The sequence below is a fragment of the Rhamphochromis longiceps genome, linkage group LG23 (assembly GCF_057381845.1).
Source record: "Rhamphochromis longiceps isolate RC_006_pf linkage group LG23, R_longiceps_female_GT1.1, whole genome shotgun sequence".
Lineage (NCBI taxonomy): Eukaryota > Metazoa > Chordata > Actinopteri > Cichliformes > Cichlidae > Rhamphochromis > Rhamphochromis longiceps.
This window is the reverse complement of record NC_140578.1, coordinates 7,719,684-7,746,615: the sequence shown is the minus strand read 5'-3', so window position 1 is coordinate 7,746,615 and position 26,932 is coordinate 7,719,684. Positions and strand designations below refer to the sequence as shown.

Sequence of the window (26,932 nt, the reverse complement as noted above, 5' to 3'; positions counted from 1 at the left end):
ACCTCACCGGGACCACAGACATCTCCCATCAGGTGGGGAAGGCCCAACAGAGGTTTTACTTCTTGGGGAAGTTAAAGCACGCTCACCTGACCTACTGTTGCACAGTGTGGTTCGTCAGCTGCATAGAAGAGAACAGAAAGGCTTTGTGACAGGTGGTGAGGGTGGCAGAATGTGTTATCGGTGCCACTCTACCCTCCCTCTGTGACACTGGTTGACTCCAAAGAAAAGCCTTTTGTTTTATAATGTACCACACCCAAACCAGACTTCACCTGTTCTTCCCTCTGCTCTATGGGAAGAGATTCAGATCAATCAGGACCAAAATCAGCACCTTAAAAAAACTCTTTCTTATTCAGTAAGAATAGACTGTCCTCTAATATCTGGAAATTTAGTTTTAAGCATCTTACTCGTATCTCTTGCACCGTGCAGTGTTATTCTGTATGTGCTACCTCACTGTGTTTATCTTTATTTCTATTTATTTTATGTTTATACTGCAGGCTGTTTGTCTTTTGTTGTGAAAGAGCTTTAGAGCCGCTGAGTGGTTTTTCATTGTTTTGTGAACAATGACAATAAAGATCTATTCTATTCTATTCTGTTCTAATTTATCAGTCGCAGCCACCACTTGACAGATTAATAACACAGTGAGCTACTTTCAGCTACTTTCACTTATTCATGTGGTGGCTCCACATGTTTGATTTGGCAGTTTGTACCCTTCCTGACATGACTTTTCCTGTGAATGTGTAAACCACTACACTATGTAGACAACTAGTCAATGAGATAACACAAAAAAGCCAAGAAAAAAAAGGAGTACAGTTCTGTCAAGGATAGATACATGCAAGTATAAAATAAGAAATTTAAGCTTAAAATGTGATATTTCAAAGTCAATTTATCCGACATGTCTCACCAAAAATAACCTACAAAACCCATATGCTGTAAAAAAGCAATAAATGATACAGCTTGTTTGGGTGAAGCAGCCCAGGAGGGTCATTTAACTCTATAATCCAGCACATGGAGTGTCGTTTTTACACCTTTAACTTCATCAGTTTGTATATAGAGACTGTTAAGCCTCAGTCCTTTAATATGTATTCAGGAATCACGTGCAAGTTTACAGGAGACAGTGCATACACACAGACTGTAAATAAAAGATTGACATAGCCGCTGTAATGCCACCGGTGGGTAAGGCCCTAATTACACCGTCCTACAGACTGGCAGGTGACCCCTGTCAACCAAATATTGGCCCCTGTCAACCAAAGCAATGACAAGGAGGCTTCTGGGGCAGCACCCTCTCATTTCCAGCAATAACTTGCCAACCAGTTAGAGAATGCACATTGCTCTCTGTAGTTGCCAGCAGGTCAAGAGGCTTGTGTGACTGAGGCCTTAGTGGTTATTTTACTTTGTTGTATTTTGCTTGTTTGTTTTTTTCTAACATATGTGAACACAGTTTAATGATATGTTAACTGGTGAGTTATTAGCTGAAGCTAAAGCATTCTCAAACTTGGGTGTCGCCGTCACCCGCTCACCCAGCAGGGTGACAACAATACCCCAGTGTTTTACAGCTAAGGGATACAAACGAAACCAAAACAACACATACTCACAGAAAGACACTATAAACTGAACAGCTGACTCCTTAGCATCTTTTAGTAAAACCAGACAAGAACGTGAAGAAACCCCTGTAACCTAAAGTGGCCACACCCTTAATTCTGCATAACTTAACATAGTTCCCATGGATGAATTATATAAAAACTAACCAAAGTGCATTCACTATCAAGGTGGAAATTATTTACTTTTTGAATAGAATAGAATAGAATAGAATAGAATAGAATAGAATTCAACTTTAACAACTTCAACAACTAATTTTTGTACCAGGGTGTAAATATAATTATTTTGAGAGTTTGAGACTAAAATGTCTACAGTTACAACTCTATGAATTCAACGAAGCACTTCTGGAGAGGTCAAGACTGAGGTGGTCTGTCAGGTCTTATTCCGAGTCATTAAAAATGGCCATAAAGTGGGACCTCAAGTGGGAATTTCCTTTTTTCACACCTCACCTGTTTCTGAGTTCTGGGACTTCTCAACGAGGAAATCTCTAACTTTTTCTACCCACAGGTAGAGGATGCTCTCCCCCGCGTGCTCCCTATAAAAATGAAATATTTTTATGTGAGGGTGGGTGAAATAAGAGACATGTAAACTACAGTGATATTAAATCATGGAAAACAATGACAATGAAAGCTTTTGATGTGGCTAATATCCCTCTACGGTATCTCTTCATGAAGTCAAAAATTATGAAAGGCACTCACACATAGATGTCTTCCAGGCTGTTTGCCAATTTGGCCCTCTCAGGGCCTCGCAACCACACTGCACTACAACAGCCGAGAACAAACACGGGGTTATTGAGTAGGAGTAGGAGTGGGCCGTTGAGTGGGATGCTGTTCTTTCAAATCATCAGAGCTCTTCCATATTAAATTTGAAAGGCAAATCAGACTTACTTGATCTGGTATATGGGCGGAGCTGCGCTTGGATAATCAGGTGGGAGAATTATCTGATCAATAAAGGGGGAAAAAAATCAGAACAGCATTACAAACAAAAATGCATGATGGACACTAATATGCAATTTTCTGCACCTGCAAACACGCCGTCAGTTTTGGCTCCTCCAAGTCGGCGGATATTTTAATGCAAAATATCCTGGATGCTTCATCAATCACACACCATTCATCACCATAGATAGAAGACAAAGCCTCAACCTCTTCAATCTAAGAGAGAACAAAGAACAACAAAGCAATTAGATTAATCATATCAGACTTGGTGGTGATTGTTTGGACCATGGATGCACAGAAAGCTTCACTCACTTTATTTAATCCGTGTGTAACTGACATTTAATTTGATTCACAGAGGTACTTCAAAAAAGCATTAATTACCCCTTGAGTAGAGGCAGTAAAGTGTTTAAATACCTGGGGTCAACCTTCCAAAGCAACAGATAGTGCACAAGAGAGGTGAAGCACAGAGTGCAGGCAAGGTGGAGTGGGTGGAGATGAGTGTGGTCTTGGTACTGACAAAAAGACAGGAGGCTGTGTCAGAGATGCTAGCTGAAGATGCCAAAATTAGAAATGAGTACATGAGCACCTCAGGTCAAACAGTTTGGAGCTAAACTAAGAGAGGAAAGGCTGAGGTGGTTTTCGACATGTGCAGAGGAGGGATAGTGCATATACTGGACAAAGGATGCTGCAGATGGAGCTGCCAGGCAGGAGAAAAGAGAAAGACCTCAGAGAAGGTTCAAGGATGTCGTGAATGAGGACATACAGAGAGTTGGCATTACAGAAAATGATGATAGGGATAGGGTGAGATGGAAGGACATGATCCGCTGTGGCGACCCCTAACGGAGAAGCCGAAGGAGTTGAAGTTTAAAGCATTTGTTTTTCGTTTTTGGAAATATCCTTACTCGCTTTGTCTCCAAGATGGTAAGATGGTAAGAGAAATGTCATGCTTGCATCTGTACATTATGTTTATTGAAAGATCTAGGAAACAGTTAATTTAACATAAAGGCTGTAAGTAAGGGTGATAAAAAAAAATACCCACCTAGTTTGCAGATATGAACTTTTTGCTAAAATGGGCTGAATGCTGCTGCTGACTTTCACTTTCACATAATCTTCACAGACTTTGTAGATAAATAAAAAACAGTCTATCTGCAACATGATGAAAGACTTTCAGCTATTTCTATAAAACGTTACATTTTATAATACTGGCACTTTATTTTCTTGTGCAAGCTTTGATAAGAGTGGAAATACTTCCACAAAAGCACTAACTCTGTTGTTAATGGGAAATGGCCGAACAAATACATCACACCCCTTTCACTTCCTGATAAAATTGCCCAAATAGCTCTTTCCCTACCTATCTGACTACCACTACTTCATTAATCACTGTGGTGGAACTTACCAAGTGAAAGGGGCAAAGATGAAGTGTATTTAATAAGAATATTCAAATTAATGTTTTTGTTTTTACACTCTTCTGGACTAACTTTGGAATAACCTTGGGACCTGGAGCAGCTCCTCAGCTTGGCCTCGGCCATAAATTAGCTGTTGCAGCTCTCATGCCACTCTGCGTACATCAGTTTCTTTTTGACAGGCAAAGAAGACTTGAACATCAGAGGTGCAGAGCTGTATGTCTGAGATGATAATAGCAGGAGAATTCTTGATCATACATAGACAAGACTAAACCAAGGGTGAGCAGTTAATTTTTCCAAGGGGCAACATGGGAAATTGGGCTGTTGCAAAAAAGTTGAACTCAATTCACTTCAATGTTAATTTTTATCTCTTTGTAAATGCTACTGGTAAGAGTAAATATTACAATTAGGCCCTAATTGTGTACACTTGGGAAATTGAATTGGCCAGCCCGGCTGTAAACTGAGTCCTTAGAGCTGTTTTAAGAAGGCCATTGTCTCACTGGGATTACTTGTACTTAGATTGATCTCAATAATTAAAACTTATTGGCCTTTCTTAATATGAGCAGCTGTTATTGTAACAGTATCTACACTCAGCAGCCATTTTATTAGTTACACCTTGCTAGTTTCAAGCCCTTTGCTTTCATAACTGTGTTAAGTCTTTGGGAAATAGATGCTGGAAGGTGCTGGAAATATTCTTCAGAGATTTTAGTGTGTATTGACATGACAGCATCACACAGTTCCACCTGCACATCCAACCAACTCTCCTGTTCCAGCACATCATAAAGCATGTGGATACTATTGGATGAGATGTGGTGACTCTGAAGGCTATTTGATTTTGTGACGTTGTGAGGTTCAAGAAACCAGTTTGAGATGATTTGTGAAATGGTGCGTTATCCTGCTGAAAGCAGCTGTTAGAAGATGGGTACACTGTGGTCATAAAGGGGTTATAACATTTAAATGATGCTCAATTGGCACTAAGGGGCCCAAAGTGTGCCTAGTAAATCTCACTTACACCATTATACCACCACCACCCTGAACTGTGATATATGGCAGGAGGGATCCAGGCTTTTATTCTGACCCCACCAGCCGAATGTTGCAGGGTTGGTGTGTTGCACATTTAGAGATGTTCTTCTGCATTACTCGGTTTTAATGAGCGGTTATGAGTTACATTCCTATCAGCTGTAAGCAGCTTGGCCATTCACCTCTGACCTCTGGCATCACAAGGGACGTTCACACAGAGAGAACAGGATATTTTCTCATTTTTAGACCATCTTCTGTAAACCCTAGCAGTGGTTGTGTGAGAAAATCCCAGCAGATCAGCAGTTACTGAACTGCTCAGAGCAGACCATCTGGCACCAACAACCTTGCCACATTCAAAGTCACTCAAATCACCTTTTTTCCCCATTTTGATGCTCAGGTTGAACTTTAGCAAGTCATCTTGACCATGTCTAAATACCTAATTAAAATGAATTTCTGCCATGTGATTGGCTGATTAAATATTTGCGTTAAGTAGTCATTAAATAGGTGTACCTAATGAAATAAGACAAGTATCAATATGTCCCCTTAGAATATGTGAAGAAAAGCAATGGGACAAATCTGAGCTGTAAACTGAATGACAACACACACACACACACACACATTGTGAGATTACAGTTAGTGATCTCAAGACAGTATATGTCATTATTTTCTTTATGATTCCCAACTTAGATGCCAATGTTTACTTTCCCTGAATATAAAGACAGTGGGTACACAACTGTATAGCAACAAAAATTAAATTATGTATGCCTGCGATGGTGTTCACTTTTTTCCCTTTTTTTCTGCTGTTTTGACACTTTGCGTTGATGTGTGGCCTCTGTGCACCCTGCTGCACCTGCTGCGCTTCAAACATCACTTCCAAAAGTGTTAATGAATCCAGACACCTTGGGAACAACCTTCAGTATATGTGTGTGTCTGTGTATGTATGTTTATTCAAGTTTTTTATGTGCTGCTCATGTATATTCATTTTTATCTTAAATAACGCAGCAGGGCTTGTTCAACCTGTCAGCTCTACATCTACCGCATTTGGCTTACGTGCTCTCACCAGGCCAGTTGAAAACATTACAACAAACAAGACATTTCGCACAAACTGACAGGATTGCCTAACTTTTTCTGAGGATTAAAAAAGGAAGTACTTTGTGCTTACTTGAGTCTGAAGATCCTCATCATCCCCCGGAGTTATGATATCCGCCATTTATTCTTCTCATGACTAAGTGTCACCTATATTAAATGTGTTGATTATTCAGTAAACCACAAAACTCATAAGACACACGTACATGAGTTATGTGTTGACGCCCAGCTCTGAGAAACTACTTCCTGGTCAAAGCAGTTTGACTCGTCTATGCGTATTTTAACTTCCGGGTTTTGCATTGAAACCAGGACAACAATAAAATCGTAAGAAGAAAGAACATAAAAAACCGAGAGCGTCTCAGTTTTATTTTAATTTAAGACAGCAGTTCATCAATTTTATTTATTTATTTGTTATTCATGCTCTTTATTTGCAATAACAGTCTTTTATTTTGAAAGGAGTGGGATTGGGCCAGGGCGAGTTCCGCTGCACGATAATCAGCTGATCTAAGTGTAAACAGTGCACGGAGGTTGTGTCATGTGCTGGGGGAAGAGACAGGGGCAGTGATAGTTTTCGGCTGTTGGTCAGCTGGACGATAAATGGGAAACGTATGAAGTGAAGAGCGACAGCGTGATGTGTTCCGCTGTGTTTGCGCTGCAGTGAGACAGCAGGAAGGGCTTAAAATATCACATGCAGCTTCACAGAGGGCCTGTGTGAGCAGCTCTGCCTGAAAACACTGGATTTTACCTTCACGGGACTGCATTAGTTTAAGTAGTAAGTGTGTGTGTGTGTGTGTGTGTGTGTGTGTGTGTGTGTGTGTGTGTGTGTGTGTTTCTGTGCGCGCGCTCGGTATTTATTCAGTCGCTGCTGTGTTTATTCTAATGACACATGAGGAATTTAGCTTGCAACTGAGACGATTTAAGTTGAGCAAGAAGTGAGGTTTGAGGGTAAAATACTACATCAAGTAAGGAAATAAAGGTTCAGGTAAATTCAGTCTAACTGTAGAAAATTGGTCATTGCGACTAATATGTTATCTTTATCAGTGGTTTCACAGTGTAGCTGCTCGACATGGAGACGGTCTTAACAAATTTTTGTACACTCAGGTATTTTATCCACACCGAGGGCCTCGTCTGAGGAGTTGTAAGATAAATGGAAGGGGTCATGAGATAATGAATGGGGGGGGAGAGTCCTCCGCAAATGTGTGATCATTTGCCGACTTTTCTCCAAATTATTATTATTATTATTATTATTACTGTTCCAATAATTAATATTTTGGGTAAATAGTGGATGGGATTGGATTTTGTTCATCAAAAAGGTTTATTTGGAATCGCAAACAACTCCTAGACAGCCATAGGGACAATGCTTTTTAAGGGGTTGTAAGAAGAGGACAACTTTGGAAAAAAAATGTTGCATTTATTTCTTTAATGTAAAATCTTTCGAATAACTGTAAAAAGTAAATTGGCTGGTAAATGTAGTACTTTTGCGTGGAAGTGTAAAGTAACACTAAATGGAAATGTAAAATTAAATCCATATTAAACCTCATTATACACAAGTAAACATGCTTTCTTTGCACACTGAAACATAAGCCTTTAAAAAATATTTTATGATATGTTTATCTTATTAAAAGATTATAATCAGCCCTGGGTGTTACCGCAGCAAAAATAAACCTCAAATGAGAGAGTGGATTGAGCATTAGTGAAAGAAATTTTAAAAAGCTGATTGACTTAAAATGTTTCTGTTTGTTTTTTTTATTAAGAGACATCAAACCAGGCTTTGCAGGTTTTCTGATCAGGATTGGCAAATGATTGTTTTGTTTTTTTAAAACATGCTTTTCCTGAAATTGCAGTGTGCAGTTTGAGTCAGGTCACTTAACTGTTACTGTCACATGCTTTTCAATCCCAGGTAAACCTGTTTCATTGCTTCTCCAAACCACCCCGGTGCCCTGCCAACGTCATAATTGCACAGTCTGATTTGTCTTGTCCTGTCAATGTGATTCACGAATCCTTGCTCACAGCCACATGACATTTAAAAACATTGCTTAACTAAGCTTTTTGTCTATCTGTTTTTCTTTCCATACTGGGATTTAATTGCAGATACACTAGAATGTCATGTCATGTGGACTTTTTTTCAGAGAAAGGCAAGATGTGTTTCCTTCTTGTAAGGCTGGTCTGGTGACTGCTGCCTTTTGCAATAATTTGGATTTCCTTCTTCTCCCTTATTGTGTGACATAACAAACTCCTGTGACTTTTTCTTCACATGTCCTAAAGCAGGAGAAATGATGACTTATTAAGCAATATGAGCCAACCGCTGACTTTACACTTGTAGCTCAGTTTACTGTTGTCCCAATCACATGATATTGTATGGACTGTAACTTGCCTCAAGATGACTTCTATTATGAATCGGGTGAAATTAATTTAATTGAATGTCGCACGTATGTCATCAGGTCTTTTTATTGAATTTAGACACTACCCATTTTTTTAGCATTAGAAATTATAGGCAGGAATGGTCCAAATAATAATTTATTCCAGTTTCAATGCAATGATTTCAAAGTATATGCTATGATTAGCAATTCTCTTTAGTTCCTGGGTGTCTTTTAGGTGGATAGGTTTTCCTTGAAGCACAATTTTATTCACAAAAAAAATTAAAAAGCCTTAATTTCTTCATTCCTTTTCTTTTTCTTTTTTTGGGGGGTTTTCTATGCAGGGGTCTATGGAGGAGCTGGAGCCAGAGGAGCAGTTCCTACGATATGCCCGGAATGGAGATCTGCCTGGGGTTCAAAGGCTCCTCCTGTCCAAGATAAGGGAAGAGATACAGCTCAATATCAATTGCAAAGGTCTGTGATTTGTGTATATCGAGAAAATATATGTGCCTGCTGTGGGCTGGTTTATTTCATTATGTCCTGTTTTTTTTTTCAGGAAAAAGTAAATCTAACCTGGGATGGACACCGCTTCACTTGGCCTGCTATTTTGGACACAAAGATGTAGTTGAGGAGTTGCTCAAGGTAATGTTTCTTTTCTTCAAAGCATGGAGATTTTGAGTAACTGCAGAGGTAACACATGTGTCATCACACCCTCCCCTCCAGGCAGGGGCAGATGTTAACTTGCCCAATAATATTGGAGATACGCCGCTGCACAAAGCTGCTTTCACAGGAAGAAAGGTATGTTAATGTGTCAGCAATTTTCATTTCAGATTTTGAGTCCTTTCATGCTTTGCATATCATTAACAGTAGTATTTATGCAAATATTTTATTCATCAATCAATCACATATTGATCAGGAGGTTGTCATGCTGCTGCTGCACTATGGTGCGTGTGCTACTGTCATCAATGGGACAGCACAGATTCCCAAAGACGTGACACAAAATGCAGAGATCAGAAGCATGCTGGAAGGTGAGCCAGATATTCTGTCAGCAAAGAGATGGAAATGTGTTAATTAATTTTTTTCATGCAAAATGCTTATATAGTACCTACATTTTCTTCTTTTAAATCCTGCCTTGTCACTGAAAACAGCGGCTGAGAGAACAGAGGAGAGAAAGCTGGAGGAGAAACTTTTGGATGCTGCACGGGAAGGAGATCTTTCAACGCTAACTCAGTTGGTAAGTACCAGATAACTGAAGCCTAACAATGTAGAAGTCTGAGTCTTATAGGGCTCCCCCTATAGCTGCAGATTCTGCAGCTATAGGGGGCGCCCTATAGTCTGCAGATTGTGTCCTCCCCACTATGTGATTCTGCGCCAGGCTCTTTATCATTAAATAACTCTTAAAAATAGAAGTCTGAGTTTTACATTCTGTCCTGAAATAGTTTGGAATGTCTTTAGCTAATCCGGGCAAAGATCTTTGGGTATCATGGAAGTTTGGTAAAGGAATGTGTTTAAAATCAGTTCTAGCTTGTTAGCCCTGGTCTGAGGTCTGTAGACCCACCACAGACCTCAGTTTCACTAAAGCTTTTGGACAGATGAGGATAAATTCCTGTTCAGTAATGCCTAGAATATGATTCATAAATCCTCTGTAACATTGTGACACTCCTTAAACGGTGTACATTTTACTTTTATTTTATCATATTGTGAAAGCAAAACTCATAAACTGTTACAAATTAAAATATGCAGTAACATGATATATGAGGACAACTGCCATTAAATGACTTGACAACTATCATAATTATGTAATCATTGCAAATGTCTGAAAATTGATGACTTCAGCATTCAGTGGACATTTTCTGCAGTTCTCTCTTTATAATAATCTTTGAATTTAAAAAGCAACATTTGTTACTTTCAATCTACATATCAGTAATACGAGTTTATCACACTGGGGCTTGGAATCAGTGCAATGGCATTTCTAACAATTTAGCGAAACCAAAACATCAACATGTTTTAGACTATAACAAGACATTATATTTTGTTATTTAGACACGTTATTTCTTTATACGTTGTTTCCAGGCAGGCAGATTTTTTTAGCAATACTTCTCCAGTTTTTTTTCAAGATCTTTCAGATTTCTTGGACATTAGCTGCTTCGTCACTTCCAGTCCTCGTACGTGACAGTTTTCTGAGGAATTTTTTATTTTTCCTGTAAGCAACTGAACACACCTATAAATCATTCAAGCACAAAAAGACGTCTAACTGTGTTGTATCAGTGTATCAGATAGTTACAAAATAACAACCCAACAACAGACAACTTGACAACATTTAAACAGTGTCTTTAGGCACTTTGTTACTACCTGCCTGTCACAAAAACCCATGATCTTCATAATGTGTAAAGTGTGTCTTTAAAATAAATGAGAAAACGGGTAAAAACAAATGTTGCAAGCTTAAAAAACAAATACAGCAGATTACCAGTATTTGAACATATGAAAGTAAGAAATAGGAGAAATCCCAGTCATGACCTGATGGATGATCGCAGAGATTCATTCATCTAATGATGGCGCCGCCATTGCGTGCAATAGGTCGGCAGCCTTATGAAATTATGAAATTTCCCATTCTGGGACTAATAAAGGTATATCAAATCAAATCAATCTTGAGCAGAACACAAACACAGAGGTGTTTTTCTGTATTAGATGTAATACTTTAAGTGCATTTGCCTAAATATACTTGTATTTTATAATGGTATGCTTCACTGAAGTAAATGGTGGCGTAATAAGTGAAGGTTAGTACAATAAAGCTAAAATGTTACATTTTAGCAAGTAAGAGTACTTGTTAAACAGCCTGTTGGCACTCACACTGTAAGCAGATTAGCGTGATTACAGAGACTTTTTGTGCCTTAACTGACAGTTACACCCTAAAGTATCACACCGTGTTCACATGGTCTTGTGAACACGGTGCCATCAGCTACGCCCTTTGAAATCCAATACTTCACAAAAGCCTGAAGTGAGAAACCACTGGACACAAATCAATATTTTCAATTGCAGTGTTCAGAAAAATAAAGGGAACAGTGGCAGTTCAGTTTTAGAGAGCCATTGCAGTCTTAACTATTCCAGCTCTCTGTGGCTGCATCAGAAATCTAAGGAGTCATGCTTCAGTTCTTAACAGAATAATAAGGAGCATCAGGGCACTTGGGTTCACACAGCACACCTGTTTCTGTCCTGTGTGTTTTCTGTAGCTCTGCAGGAAGAAGCCTCCAGACATCAACTGCACAGATCTGCTAGGTAACACTCCGTTGCACTGTGCAGCCTATCGAGGCCAGAGGCAGTGTGCCCTGAAGCTGCTCAAGGGTGGAGCCAACCCCAACTTCCAAAACAAGAATGGTATGATTCATCAGCCACAGCTGGCAACCATGAATAACTGGGAGATATTCAATAATTTTCCTTTTTGTCACAAATACCAGAAGCAACAATGAACTTATTGTCTTGCCAGGACTGTCTGCACAGCCAAACTTAAGAAATTAAAAGGAACTTGTCATGCTAATTTCCAGCTCCATTTTATGGTTCTTGGACTCTATTGGTCTCCAGTAGACTATTACATGGTTCAAAGTTTAGAATAATCTTTATTTGGCTTTTCTTGGTTTCTCTGCAGCCCATCTGTTCACTTAATGTCAGATACAATGCTTTTGAGCTTCCTGCGCCTTTCTTTTAAACCCGCTTTCTTCTGATTGGCTGTCCCTCAAAAACAGAAGGCCTGACAGAATGTGGGGGCGGGGCTCCTGTGCTCACAGCTAGAGCTGTGTGTCTGAGATGACCATGTTAGAAATATTCTCTCTCTCTGACATCATATAGAGCCAAATGTAGAAAAAAATGTGAGTGTTTAACAGGGATTGCATGTACATGCAATGACCTCATTGTATGAAACATTTGCTTTGTTTAATATGACCTTTCATCTTTGTAACAACATGTATGTAACAGAAAATAAGAAAATTTGCAGGTTTACTTTAAATGTTCTAAAATCTAACAAAGGACTCAGCTGGATAATGCCGTTTGCCCAAAGGTTCATTTGTTGCCTTAATTATTTCAACAGTTTCTAAGCTTTGGTTTTTGTTTATTTTTTTGTTTTGTTTATGAGCAGAAACCAGTCAGAGGCATAATTTTTATTACTACAGGGAGTGCAGAATTATTAGGCAAGTTATATTTTTGAGGAATAATTTTATTATTGAACAACAACCATGTTCTCAACGAACCCAAAAAACTCATTAATATCAAAGCTGAATGTTTTTGGAAGTAGTTTTTAGTTTGTTTTTAGTTTTAGCTATTTTAGGGGGATATCTGTGTGTGCAGGTGACTATTACTGTGCATAATTATTAGGCAACTTAACAAAAAACAAATATATACCCATTTCAATTATTTATTTTTACCAGTGACACCAATATAACATCTCCACATTCACAAATATACATTTCTGACATTCAAAAACACAACAAAAAACAAATCAGCGACCAATATAGCCACCTTTCTTTGCAAGGACACTCAAAAGCCTGCCATCCATGGATTCTGTCAGTGTTTTGATCTGTTCACCATCAACATTGCGTGCAGCAGCAACCACAGCCTCCCAGACACTGTTCAGAGAGGTGTACTGCTTTCCCTCCTTGTAAATCTCACATTTGATGATGGACCACAGGTTCTCAATGGGGTTCAGATCAGGTGAACAAGGAGGCCATGTCATTAGTTTTTCTTCTTTTATACCCTTTCTTGCCAGCCACGCTGTGGAGTACTTGGACGCGTGTGATGGAGCATTGTCCTGCATGAAAATCATGTTTTTCTTGAAGGATGCAGACTTCTTCCTGTACCACTGCTTGAAGAAGGTGTCTTCCAGAAACTGGCAGTAGGACTGGGAGTTGAGCTTGACTCCATCCTCAACCCGAAAAGGCCCCACAAGCTCATCTTTGATGATACCAGCCCAAACCAGTACTCCACCTCCACCTTGCTGGCGTCTGAGTCGGACTGGAGGTCTCTGCCCTTTACCAATCCAGCCACGGGCCCATCAAGACTCACTCTCATTTCATCAGTCCATAAAACCTTAGAAAAATCAGTCTTGAGATATTTCTTGGCCCAGTCTTGACGTTTCAGCTTGTGTGTCTTGTTCAGTGGTGGTCGTCTTTCAGCCTTTCTTACCTTGGCCATGTCTCTGAGTATTGCACACCTTGTGCTTTTGGGCACTCCAGTGATGTTGCAGCTCTGAAATATGGCCAAACTGGTGGCAAGTGGCATCTTGGCAGCTGCACGCTTGACTTTTCTCAGTTCATGGGCAGTTATTTTGCGCCTTGGTTTTTCCACACGCTTCTTGCGACCCTGTTGACTATTTTGAATGAAACGCTTGATTGTTCGATGATCACGCTTCAGAAGCTTTGCAATTTTGAGACTGCTGCATCCCTCTGCAAGATATCTCACTATTTTTGACTTTTCTGAGCCTGTCAAGTCCTTCTTTTGACCCATTTTGCCAAAGGAAAGGACGTTGCCTGATAATTATGCACACCTGATATAGGGTGTTGACGTCATTAGACCACACCCCTTCTCATTACAGAGATGCACATCACCTAATATGCTTAATTGGTAGTAGGCTTTCGAGCCTATACAGCTTGGAGTAAGACAACATGCATAAAGAGGATGATGTGGACAAAATACTCATTTGCCTAATAATTCTGCACTCCCTGTATTATTTTGAATCAATCTGAAATCGTTTTGCTGCTGGAAATAACACGGTGACAAATACGTATGAATACACAGGTATAAAAAGTCCACCCAAAAATGATCTATGTACATGTGCAGTAAAAAAGGAAATCCTCAGGTCTGGCAGCCAAAGACAGGATAGGAAATGGAAACTATTGAGAATGCGTTTCAGCATGTTTCACAAGGTCTGTCTGAATTCTTTCACCCAAACAAAAATAGCAACCGCCTAGGCGGTTTCTCCAAAAATGTTCAAAGTTTAAAATTCTAATCAGTTTTGGCAATTGCAGCAGTTCTTCCTGTGACTCGAACATGATTATCGAGGCAAAAAATTTAGAAACTGTGATTGCATGAGAAGCACAAGCTGCTCGGATGTAAATGAGTCCTTGATATTTATAATTGCTGTTACCAGCATTTAAACATTCTTGAATCCTGCAGTATTTTTCTCCCTCTGTAAAAATGTGCTCTGTTGTGTTAAAGCTCCTCTTGTCTTGTATGTCCATAACTTGTAGGCCAAACAGTATTTGATCTGGCCAGTGATACAGCAATGAAGCAGATTCTTGAGGGCAACATTCATCGAGTGAGTATCCAGCTGATAGTTGCTGTCCTAATTAACTATTTGTTCTCTTCTGTTTTTTTATGTTTTATTTTTTTAAACTGATTCATCTTTGCTCTTTGTCTGCCTGGCAGGATATGACCCGACATGTCAAGAAGTATGAAGGACCTCTCTGGAAGGTAAAATATGGGAATTAGCTTTTTTGGTAGCTCTGAAAATCCAATCAGCGAACGAAAACGCACAATTAAAGAAAAGGAGTAAGGCATATATATCTCTTCCTTGCTAAAATACTCCTCACAGCATGTAGTTCAGTGGTTCTTAAACTTTGTTGGCACGTTTCTCTTAACACATTCACTGCCAGCCATTTTCAAATCAGGTAACTCCCCACTGCCAGGGTTTTTGAGCATTTCTACTCATTTTTGAAGAGCCGCAGAAAACTGTGTGTTATGATCATATAAACGCTGAACCTACCAAAATGAAGAACAGACCCTCTTCTTTCATCCAAAAAAAAAAGCTTGTTTCTACCATTTTCCATTCTTTAGTAATCAGCTGTAGAAGAGAGGTGGGTTCCACCAAAAATGCCTGTTTTGACCAAAAAAAGGGAGAAAATGAGCTTTTTGTGAAAAATACATTTCAAGCAGAAAAGTACCTTTGACACTAATATTTCTTGCTTTGTGACACCTCTAACATATAAAATAGTTTTTCACTTCTATAAAACAGAAATAACACTGCGAAAGGTTATGTTTTATCAAAACAATTTATTTACAAATATATGAAAAAATAAAATTCACTGACAAGCTGCCCGAGGTTGTATTCTGGCCCCTCCCATTGAAAAATGTAATTGACGTCTATAGACGTCAATGGCAGTCAACGTAAGTTTTTCAATTGACGTCTATAGACGTCAATGGCAGTGAATGAGTTAAGAAAAAAAACGTTCTCACCTCCTACCAAACAAATTTTTGTCAGTTAACAATAACAAAGCATCCAAGTTGAAAACTGGAGAAATAAAGGTCAACAAGATAGCATCAGCAAACTGTTGTTTGTTAATCTTCCCCAAATAAATTACATTAGTTCAACTTCATTTCAGTCTGTATTTTACCTCCGGTTGACCATCTCCCTGTCTGCACTGGCTCTAAGCCCCACCAGGGGGGGCCTGCCCCACAGTTTGAGAGCCAAAACTCACTCCTGATTGCTTTTACAGTACCGATCATACTCAGTGTTTATATGCTTTTATTATAAAAATAACTTTGACATGTAGTCCAGAAATCTGTTTTTTTTTTTTGTCATTAAATTGAAATGAGCATTTAAAAATCCAGAACTCCAGAGGTGCGGTGTGTAACTACACCGTCAGCTCGCTGCTTCATCAAATGTCGTGACCGTGAACGCAGACAAAGATCACAGTAGCAGATACAGCAGGCTTTACAGAGATTGCGATTGTCAGCTGACAACTAAAGAATAATCTAAGTGTTAATCATTTTTTAGTTATGTCATAGTGGTAGGGAAGGAAATCAAGAACAGGCTGAATTTTGCAGAATTTTCCTGCATTCTTATCACTCCCTTTTATCATTGCTGGAATGTTTCCTGGCAGTTGTGCATTGTGAAACATTGACGTCAGGCTCATGGCAGTGTAATTTTGTGCACCTGACAATTATGCAAGTCCGGCAGACACAGAGATGATAACACAGAAAATGTGTAGAGCGTTTTCCACACTAAAGAGTCTTACGCCTCTGGGGTGGCAGTGATGCCTGCTTTTGAGTTAAGCAAAACAGACACAAGCATCAAATCATCAGTGATCAGTGTGAGCCAAACATTATTGTACTGGAGAAAAACACAGTTTGCATTCCACACCTCTGACTGGCTTCTGTTTCTGAGAAACAAAGTCAAAACATAAATTCTGTGAAACTGAAACTGAAATATTTAAAACTCAACCTTACAGGTTTTTTAAATTATCTGGAAGAATCCTGTGTTTAAGTTTATTAAACTTACATTGAACTTATTTATTGCTCATTTTGCTTTTAAGTTATATTCAATATACAATACCCAGACTAAATAAATAAATAAATAAAAACTGCCTATGCAAACAGCTAAGAAACTTCCACTGCACAATTACTGTTGTGATTAATATGTTTCACCTGGTAAAATGTTATTTAACCCAATCTGATTCAGAGAATAGCATCTCATTTCTTAAACAACCATATCCTGCGTTCATGTGAACAAAGGTTACATTATTGCATCACACAAAGAAAACGTTTTAAAACTACAAAGAACTGCGTATCACATTATTAAAACCCAGAAGAAGAAATGCAGTCAAAACAAAATATTGAATGATCATGATCATGGATTAGTTTGAGTGCCTTACAGTGAAATCAATCATTTTCACGCATCGATTGATCGACACGGAATCCTGAGCTTAATATGGAACCTTTGGGATGTGCTGGTGAAGACATTAGGCACCGGTCCGACACTTCCATCACCAATCCAAGATCCCCAGATTGTTATGTTGCATCGCTGCAACGCTAAAAGAGCTCCAACAAAATGCTGTTTTGTGGCTTTACAGGTGCAAATGTGTGATTGTAGGATGCCCACACACACACTGCTGTTCAGACTTGTTGTTAACATTGGGACGGCAAAGAAATCTGTTTCACTTAGTGGATGAACTGAGGAGCCAAGATAAGATAAATAAGGATGATTTAAATGTGAATCGTGTGATTTAGTGGTTTGCAGCAATGAAAATATCAAGCTGGAGATGAATATAACAGGTCCACTTTGCTGAAATCTATTGTAATAAATAGTCTCTTTCAGCCACTAGTGAAATCAGAAAAGGCTAAAAAATATTTAATTGAAAAATTAGACTGCTGATTCTTCACTTGTGTGGCTTCCTGCAGAGCTCCAGATTTTTTGGATGGCGCTCTTACTGGGTCGTCCTTCAAGATGGTGTTATATCCTGGTACTCAAAACAGTAGGTGCATCCCTCATTTTGTCTGTGCTCCTTGAATCAGATGTGTGAAAAGGTCTTAGCTAGAGATAAATGGAAGTGCTGCACAGTTTTGATTAGAAAGGTGCTATAGATCAGCGGTCCCCAACCCCCGGGCCACGGACCGGCCCATGAGTCGTTTGGTACCGGGCTGCGAGAGTTTAGGCTCGGGTGTGAAATTCATTGTTTTTAGGGGTTTTAATGGTTTTTAACATTATTTTTTTTTGTCTGTTTTATCATTAACTCGGTTTCCCTCGGTCTTTTCCCGTGTGTTATGAATAAATCTTCTTTTTTGTTGTATTTATCCGCGACAAGGCCAGTCCGTGAAAATATTGTCAGATCATAAACCGGTTGGTGGTGCAAAAAAGATTGTGGACCGCTGCTATAGATGAGAGACAAATGAGTAAAGAAGAGGAGAATTATTTCCCGTATACCTTTCCTTCTATCATCTATCAACTGTTGAGATTCCAAGTGAAATGGAAAAGGCCTCAATCTGTTTTTCTTTCTTCTATGAAGGTCAGAAGCAGCTGCCGGTGAAAGAAGGCAAGGCTGTAAGTCCCTCACAAACGCTCACTGTTTGGTAAGCCAACATTCAACATTGCGTTCCCTTTTTTTTTGACCCCTGTGCTGAATTTGTCTTCGTGTAGCTTCTGCTTTTCCACAAATGAAAGCTTCTGATGTTTCTCATTTCCAGATAAGAGCCAAAGATAACTGCTTTTTCACTCTCAAGTGCTTTGATGACAGTGTGCACCACTTTAAAGTATCACCTAAAAATGACCCAGAGGGAACAAGAAAAGTAAGTTTGGTTTCTCCTCGGGTTGTCATTTCAAACACTTTTTAAAAATTCCTGTTATCTCCTGACCTTCGTTTTCTGCAAAGTTTTTGCAATAGCTCTGAAATGGGGAAAAAGCTAAGTTGCAATCTTAACTAATAACCTAACTTACTACCTTTCCTTACACTGTAAATATTCCACATGTGTGGAATCCATTGGTAGATGAATAAAGTTCTTCTCTTTACTGGGTTACCCCAGTGTTCTTTAAGTGCATTTAAACAAACAGAAATTTATTAACAGTTCTCTAATCATATGTTTTGAAATCTTGAAGTAAAATGTAATTTTTAGCTTTTCTCAGGCTTTATGCAAAAGTGTAAAATCTCAAATGCACCCCAAGCTCATTAATTAACTCTTTGTTTGTTTAGTCATTATAACAACCCAGGTGTGAGAATTTGCATCATTACATTGAGTTATTCACAGGATTATTACTTGACTTTTGTAGTTGTTATGCGAGCTGTTCAGATGCTAAGACGTTGTCGCTCTAGATGAGAAATCGTTGTCTACTTTGTCTCTTGCATTGCTATGAATTATGTATCAGCGTAAGTAGCTGATAAAGAATGTAATTAAAAGTCCCGGCCATTATGTAAAATATACTACTAAAATTTGAAATGCAAGCTGTGTTCTAAAAGAAAATTTTGGCAATTTGGGAAAACAGTCGTTAGCTGGAAATAAGTACAAGTTTGTTTGTTTTTAATATATATAACAAATCACAGTAAAATTTGTCAGCTAGTAAATTTTAGAGGCAGATTATATATTTTATGACCTTTACAGAGAGAGCCTGGCTAGCTTATTTTCATCTTCTCTCCTGATGCTCCTCTAAAAAGAAATAATAATAATAATAATAAACATGTTTCCTATAGTATTTCAAAAACACATAAAGGTCAAGATCAGTCAAATAACTAAGTAAGCTTTTTGGTTTTTCTGTCCTTTGTTTGTCTTTCTTTAAGGCATGGGTTGATACATTGGAGGAGCACGCAGCTTACAGCACATACTACTGCTCCCAAGAGCAAGGGAGCGAAGAGGAGGAATACGAAGAAGTGATGTCACTTGGAGAGCTAACAAGTTCACTACAGGTGGCTGCAAACAGAAAGCGAGCCTAATTAGCATGTTGGCTTAACGACCCATAGTGTTTTCTGTGAACTAGTCCACCCACCCCGTGCTACTTTTTGTTGATCTGCAGTCTTCTCCCATCTCTCTAAATCACCAGGTTGCAGATGTCAGCCAGAAAAATCTGGAGAAGGAGGTCGCAGTGCTCCTGTCCATGCTGAAGAATGAAGAGCTGTCAGAAAGTAAAGCCTTTTATTTCACTTTTCTTTGTTATGTAATATACAGTACGTAGACGAGGAGAAACACACTTACACAGGAGGTGAAATGAAAACCTTTTGATTTAAAATTACAAGAGTCTTCAAACAGATTTAAATGCACAGTAATGTCTGAAAGACTGTTAATTAAGACGCAGCCATCTGGCACTGTCATTAGAGGTTTCTGCAGTGTGCTTGCTCTTTATACATGTTCTAAGAGCGTTTAAAAAAACAAACAAACTGTAATAGCTCAAAGTTGTGACTTTTCCATTGCATTCATTACTTTATGTGTTTTATCCCCTCAGAATTTCCATCAACAATACTGCAAAAGATGCAAGAAATATGTGAATTATCCAGCGAAACCACTTCCAATCTCAACATTTGTCTCAGCCTCTTCTCCAGACAGGAAGGGGTGAGTGTGACCTTCCAAAGACAAATTTAAACTTTTATTTGAGAGCCTAGTGACTGTGACTATGTTTTTCAGCTGATTATCAGCATTTTAGTCACCATTAACTGAAGACGGTTATTATCTAAGTTTACTTGGATCATAGAAAGGAGATAAATGAGATTACAGTGACATTTTAAATAACTTGATATCTGTAAGTGTTATATTGAGACTGTTGGGGCTCAGTAAGATGATGTATATCTTTGGGATGTAAAAAGAAATTATCCTACACAAAAAGATGCTGGAAAAATTCACTCTAACAAAAGCAGCTCAGCGGACTGAGTGGAAGTGATTATATGCTTACACATGGGGTTTTTTTCTTTGTTTTTGATTCAATGGATTTGATTAAAATGGAAGGATTCGGGGGCTAGAATACACCCCCTCATGAAAACAGGTAGATTATACCGCTTATAGCAACCTCAATTTTGCAACAATCTAGAAGAGAATGCAATAATCATTTAAAACCTGCAATTGATTCAAAATACCGTAAAGACAATGAAAGCATAACACATGTTGAATAGGAGAAGGGTTTTTTTTGTTTTTTTTGTTTTTTTTGTTTTGTTTTTATGAAATATGCTCATTTATGAACTTCTAGCAACACATTTCAAAGTGATTTGGGAGGGGCGGCATATGAAACACTGGAAAAGTTGTATTAAAAGCAACAGCAACAAAGAAGAAAACACCTGAAAGAACTTCTCACAGCTAATTAGGTTAAATGGCAAAAGGTCAGTGCATGACTGGTATAAAAGAAAAGCTTTACAGCAAGGATGAGTCTTTCAGCAATAAATGTGGGGAGGGATTCGCCATTCTGCAAAAGTCCAAGCAACACGTTGACCTATAAAGCTCATTTATGTATGCATATTTTTTATTACTCTTGAACCACATTAAAGTAGCTTTGCATGACTGACCGTTCAAAAGCTGTTTTAAACAGCTGTTCTATCTTCATAAACACATTTTTGTTATGCCAACTTTCTTCTCATTAGCTGTTCCTCACAAACAAAAGATTTGAACAGCAGTTGGGTGGATGTCCTCTGCTCCAAATTAGGGGTTATGCTGTTGAATTGGCAATATTGGCGATATACACTTTCCTTAAATTATGTAGAGCAAAGAAAAAAAGGAACAGAGTGTTTGAAACAAATTTTGCCTTCCTGATGATGTAAAACTTGTTTTTTATATTAGTATCGACCCTACAAAGATTGGGGGATTTCAGCCTCTGTGCTTCATAATATTTTTAAAGATTCAGAGAAAAATTGAAAATCTCTGTACGCCGGGGACAAGGCTGAAAGCAGATTCGAAACGGCTGTGATCGTCAGGCTCTCAGGCAGCACATTTGAATTTTGTTGCTGTTGGGCTCAGAACAATTACAAAAACACTGTCAGGTGGGGACGGTTTGTTTACACATCAATAAATTAATGAATATTTGATCCTCTTCGAACGAGATCAGAAAAAAACAACAAGAAAAAAACTTTTTCCATTAAAGCAGTGGTTCCAAACTTTTTTGCTGGGCCCCCCTTTGTTTTACAAGAAAACTGTTACACCCCCCCCCCCCCCCCCCCACACACACACACACACACACACACACACACACACACACACACACACACACACACACATTTTGTTTTCAAACTCCATTGCAGTTTATTTCAAACCTCAAACATTTAGTAAACAATTAAGCAAATACAAGTAAACTGCAATAAATTACAGGCAGCAATAAAATACACTACTAACTCTTTTACGCTGCGTCCACACCTACACGGGTATTTTTGAAAACGCAGCTGTTTCTATGCGTTTGGACCTTTCGTCCACACGTAAACGGCGTTTCGAATCACCGAAAACGGAGAATGATGCTAGCAGTGTCCAAGGGTTCGTTCTTTGTTTTTGCTTTTTGTTTTGTTTTTCATACCGCGGGCCCCACACTTTGGGAACCTCTGCTTTAGACATTATGGGTGTTTTTTTTTTTTTGTGTTTGTTACTTGGTATTTAGATTTTTTTTTATGAGTTTCTATTTTTGTCTTTCTAGGCACTAACCTTTCAAAGTTATTGCAGAGCCAAAATATATTACTTTAAAATATGTATTATATATGTACGTAAGTAAAATTTTATTTGTATAGCACCTTTCAAGATAAAACATAAAAACAGAAATCAACCAAAAGCAAGTTTTAAAAGATGAGTTTTTAGCTGTTTTTTTTTTTTTTTTTAAGTGAAACCACTGAGTCCACAGATCTCAGGCTCAAAGGAAGGGAGTTCCAGAGTCTGGGGGCCACAGTTACAAACGCTCTATTGCCTTTTGTTTTCAGTCTCATATGTTGGACGACCAGCAAGACCTGGTCACATGACCTCAGGGACCTGCTGGGGATGTAAGAATGTAAAATATCTCTGATATAGGTTGGTGCTTGTCCATGCAGAGCCCTGAATGTCAAAGTCAAAATCTTGAAGTGGATTCTGAATTTATTTATAAATTGTTTGACCTAAGTAACATGTGGTTCTGATTGGGTATTATGGGGTGTGGTTATGTCGCCAATCACAGGTGATTTAAGATAGAGACCGCCTTGTGTTTCATTATCTGAAGAGTGAGTGTGCTCGAAATGTCACCCTCTACTAAGATGTAATAAGATAATTTGAAGTACTGAAGCGTGTGAGCTGATGATCACTTTTATTGTGCTCTACCTGAACACAATTACAAGGAAAACCTAGTAGCTTTTTAAGATAATTTATAGAACAAATAAATATATATCCATGTGTAGAGTATATATATAGCACTCTTAGCCTCAGATGCTAGTCTTGCAGATGTGGTGGGGTTTTTTGTTTTTTTTTTGCACTATATCCATTTAAATACATTCTTTATATATTTGAAAGTAATTGAATTCCATTTTGTTACATTTATGTAACTTCTCATCTTTCTCAGATTAAAATAAGTTTGTAAAACATGTAACACAATTCATAATCTGCTCTTTAGTGCACGAGGCTTCGCCAGCTGATGTGGATTTTTTTTTTTTTTTGAGTTGTGAAAAGTTATGAATGAATTGCAGACTTGCATAGAGTAATTCAGTTGAAACTAAACTGAAGGCATCAGGTTGTAAAATTGGATTAGGAGCGCAAAGACGAGCAGGGTGTTCAGCCAAGTTATTACACTGGCGTAAAGCCCGGTTGTATTCAGGGTCAAACATAAGCCAAAGCAGTAGACTGATAATTTCTCAGTAAGGGGATATACTGCCACAGAATATTTTGGTTCAGTGAAACTGATATTGTCAATCAAATGTAAAATTGTGTGTGGTTAAAAAAACAGGACTAGAATGTCTCATTTTCTATGCACGATTAAACTAGAAGAAATGGTTTTAAACATATTTGGTCTTAAACCAAATATTTAACGGGCTGATAATGGCATTGTGAGAAGGACAAAAGTCAAAGGAGTCACCAAAGTAAGTAGAAGTCATGAATGGATTGCAATGACACTGCTATAATATTCTGGGTAAAAGAAATGGATTGCCAGCCTCATATTGCCATCCCTATATCCATGCTGTGTGCATGGCTCAAACTTTTATTACATAAATCAGCAGCCAGTTAATACAATATAAACAGTGCGGCACAGTCATTTGCAGTACATATCTTTAATGCAAATACTAATAATTCTCAGTGTTTATTTAACAGTCGAACTCTGTAATCTGTGTGGGTATGTGTGCAAGTTCTTCAGTGGAAGGGCCGATGTGTTTATAGATAATTCCGATTTAATCTGGTTTTTGATGCAGAAGAAAAACCACTATTCATTGATGATGCATATAATTTACAACATGTCAACGACTGCATTTCTGATTACTATCGTAATGTGAAAGTGCCATCTTTTTTCTTTTTTTTGTGCAGTAAAGCACTGAATCTGTAAAAGTGAGAGTGTTAAGTTGCATCCTGTCACGGTTTTAATTTGCAGCACTTTCTGAATCAGATTTGTGTTTGAATGTTCCACCAGAATAAGAATTTGTCCCTCTTTTGATTGTGAAAAATGATGTCTCGTAGTGCTGCTGCTTTTGATGCACTGCTGTGATAAATGTACACTTGAGATGCTGGCTATGTAAATCAAGGCATGTTTACCTTCACATCAATGCATAGATTCAACCCTTTTATGCATGACATTCCCACTGCTGCTCATTTTCTGCAGCACATGAAAAGACCAGACAAAACCAAACCCTGAATATAATCATTAGATGATGGAGAAAAAAACCCTCTCTTCAGTCACAATGTGTATGTCCTTTTTTTCCCCCTTTTTTATATAGACTCCGTCTCTTCACAAATGCTCAGTAACACAACTTCAATAATTTCTGTGGGGATCTTTAAGAAGAAGACAGCAGCTGATGAAGCTGGGGCTGCCAGGAACAGTTTGAATGTTCTGAGTTTAACAGCCAGTCCAGTGCATTCAGTCTTTACATGTGGGCCGGGCCTCGATCGCTCAGCTGCACAGCCTTTTGAACTGCAATCTGCAGAGGCAGAGCACATGATAAAAGACTCACAGAATCTCAGAACTCACCATGAATAGGCCTAGTCTCAATAGGGATAATTCAAACTATACAGTATAGCTCCGTCTGTAAATGATGGTTCGCCGGCTAAATGAAGAAGTTGGGCCTATGCTTACTCCCCCTGCAAAGGAAATATACTGACTCACTTCCAGGCCCTGCAGCCCTGCTTTGTATTTAAACACCACCTGTGGAGGGGTCAGCAGGAGGAATTTCCTCTCTAAGTTCATAATTGTGCAGAGATGTCAAGTGATCTGCACTCTGTCATCATACAGCACTTCCACCCCACTTCATTTAGCTTTCTCTTCTCTTGTGGATGATCATTTATAATCATTTCTCCCTCTTCTGTTACTTTGACAATCCAAAGTAAACCCCTGCCTCGTCAGTGGACTTTAATTTTGCATTTGCACAATGTCAGCCTTTCCGTGGAAATAGTGAAGTAAAAGTGAGCACACCTTCATATTATCAGCACTAATGTTTTGTGTAAAAGGAAGGTTTAGCTAATGGTTTATATCGGAGTCCATTATCCGTCATTTGATTCCCTCTCTTCTACGGGACTCGTGTTCTCCGGCAGGCTATTTGAGACGGCAGCATCAAGGCTGCTGGCCTCCATTACAGATAAACATGGCTCAACCCTCTCAGCTCCATCTCTGTCTCTCTCGCCATGGGTCTGATAATGAGAGGACAGAACAGAGGGGGGATCAGTCAGTCAACATGGTGTTTACTTGCAGACCTGCTGCCATCAAAGCCTGTCTCATAGTCATGCACATTTGTCCTCTGTTTTTAATGAGACTTTGAATAAAATTTTGGTAGCCTGGAGAACGCTTGGCCATCTTTTGCTCGTGGTTATCGAGTGCAGAGGATAGAATTCATGATGGTTTCTGTTTCTGAGAGTGATTAGCGTGTTTCCTTTTGTCTGTGTGTGTTTGTGTGTGGTGAGCTCAGGTGCGCAGTCTGAAATTGGAGCAGGAGGTGGAGAAGAATAAGATCCTCTCTGAGGCACTGCAGACTCTCGCCACAGAGCACCACGAACTTGAGCAATCCGTCGTCAAGGGATCTTCACCACGGAGTGCCCTCAGCGAGGATGAGTTCCACGACGCCGTTTCTGGTGAGTTGACAGGTTATTAAACACGCAGGAGACTTTGTGGCAAGCTCCTACTCACGCTCAATGCTCTTTCATCCACCTATAGGACACTGGAGTACTTTTTCCTGTCAGTGAATGCTTTCGGTATGTTTGCCGCTCCTCGAGCCCCAAGTGGTTCTGTTGAAAATGAATATGCTGTGAAAAAGTCCTGCATGTTCTACAAACATAAAAAATATATACCAGTAATGCTTGCTAAGATTTAAAAAAAATAAAAAATAAAAATCTACAAAAGAGAAAATTTCGGACTTGGTGGTGTTTTCGCTTGTTTTGAATTTATTCAAACTTTTTTTTTAAATTTCATTTGTTTGATTTTCCTGATGAGTTATCTAACCAGCTTTCATAGATAAAAGGGAGTCATGGCTGAAGAAAATGAAATAATAACAGAGCTGCATGGGACATTTGCACTGATTGTTGTGGAGCATGACTGAATGTTTTTTGTGAATAATGGTTTAGGGTTGTTTTTTTTTGTCTTTTTTTGTAGCACAATCAAAGTGTTAGCATAAAATTAGTTTTAAAAAAAAGAAAGCATCCAAACAAGAAAAAAATGAATAATTGTATGTTTTGTATACTAATAACACAAAAGTGACAGAATTACACTTTGTTTTTTGGTTACTCCCTTAACAGTGGTTGTTGAGTAATCAGTGTATAATTTGTTCTTTTCAACTGAGAATAAAAAATCAGAAAATGATAAATGCGGCACAGAGAAAAATCAAATAATGCAGTGTTTTTCCTTTTCGTCTTTTTATTTTGAATGCAAAACTGGGAAACAAATATCCGAGTCACAGATCTGATTTGATTTTATATACTTCATCAGGAAGTAACTAACTTCTTTGTATCGCACACTTTACCGGGCAGCTACGAGTAAACAAGTCGCTGCCTAAATAAATATCTAATCAGTCAATCACATGGCAGCAATTCAATGCATTTAGGTGTGTAGACATGGTTGAGATGACCTGCTGAAGTTCTAACTGAGCATGAGAACGGGGAAGAAAGATGATTTAAGTGACTTTGAATGTGTTGATCTGAGTATTTCAGAAATGGCTGTTATACTGGGATT

The 26,932-nt window shown here is 38.6% G+C and overlaps 2 protein-coding genes across 3 annotated transcripts in view; one reads left to right on the top strand and one right to left on the bottom strand.

The window, feature by feature from the left end:
* The window catches only part of impact (impact RWD domain protein), a 30,002-nt gene extending 23,730 nt beyond the window's left edge, over window positions 1-6,272 (bottom strand). The window contains exons 1-5 of the mRNA XM_085397927.1: window positions 6,117-6,272; window positions 2,619-2,747; window positions 2,484-2,536; window positions 2,295-2,357; window positions 2,046-2,131 (exon numbers count right to left, since the gene is read on the bottom strand). Coding sequence (XP_085254053.1) covers window positions 2,046-2,131; window positions 2,295-2,357; window positions 2,484-2,536; window positions 2,619-2,747; window positions 6,117-6,164 — 379 coding nt within the window. The 5' untranslated portion in view covers window positions 6,165-6,272. The remainder of the gene's footprint in view (window positions 1-2,045; window positions 2,132-2,294; window positions 2,358-2,483; window positions 2,537-2,618; window positions 2,748-6,116) is intronic.
* A 276-nt stretch (window positions 6,273-6,548) lies between these two features.
* osbpl1a (oxysterol binding protein-like 1A) overlaps window positions 6,549-26,932 on the top strand; it is a 33,889-nt gene continuing 13,505 nt past the window's right edge. For both annotated transcript variants that reach the window (XM_085397784.1, XM_085397783.1), the window contains exons 1-16: window positions 6,549-6,812; window positions 8,742-8,871; window positions 8,954-9,039; window positions 9,121-9,195; window positions 9,314-9,425; window positions 9,546-9,631; window positions 11,628-11,772; window positions 14,634-14,701; window positions 14,812-14,856; window positions 17,563-17,636; window positions 18,168-18,231; window positions 18,346-18,447; window positions 19,431-19,556; window positions 19,691-19,772; window positions 20,090-20,196; window positions 25,677-25,839. In XM_085397784.1, the coding sequence (XP_085253910.1) occupies window positions 8,748-8,871; window positions 8,954-9,039; window positions 9,121-9,195; window positions 9,314-9,425; window positions 9,546-9,631; window positions 11,628-11,772; window positions 14,634-14,701; window positions 14,812-14,856; window positions 17,563-17,636; window positions 18,168-18,231; window positions 18,346-18,447; window positions 19,431-19,556; window positions 19,691-19,772; window positions 20,090-20,196; window positions 25,677-25,839 (1,459 nt within the window). In that variant the 5' untranslated portion in view covers window positions 6,549-6,812; window positions 8,742-8,747. The remainder of the gene's footprint in view (window positions 6,813-8,741; window positions 8,872-8,953; window positions 9,040-9,120; window positions 9,196-9,313; window positions 9,426-9,545; window positions 9,632-11,627; window positions 11,773-14,633; window positions 14,702-14,811; window positions 14,857-17,562; window positions 17,637-18,167; window positions 18,232-18,345; window positions 18,448-19,430; window positions 19,557-19,690; window positions 19,773-20,089; window positions 20,197-25,676; window positions 25,840-26,932) is intronic.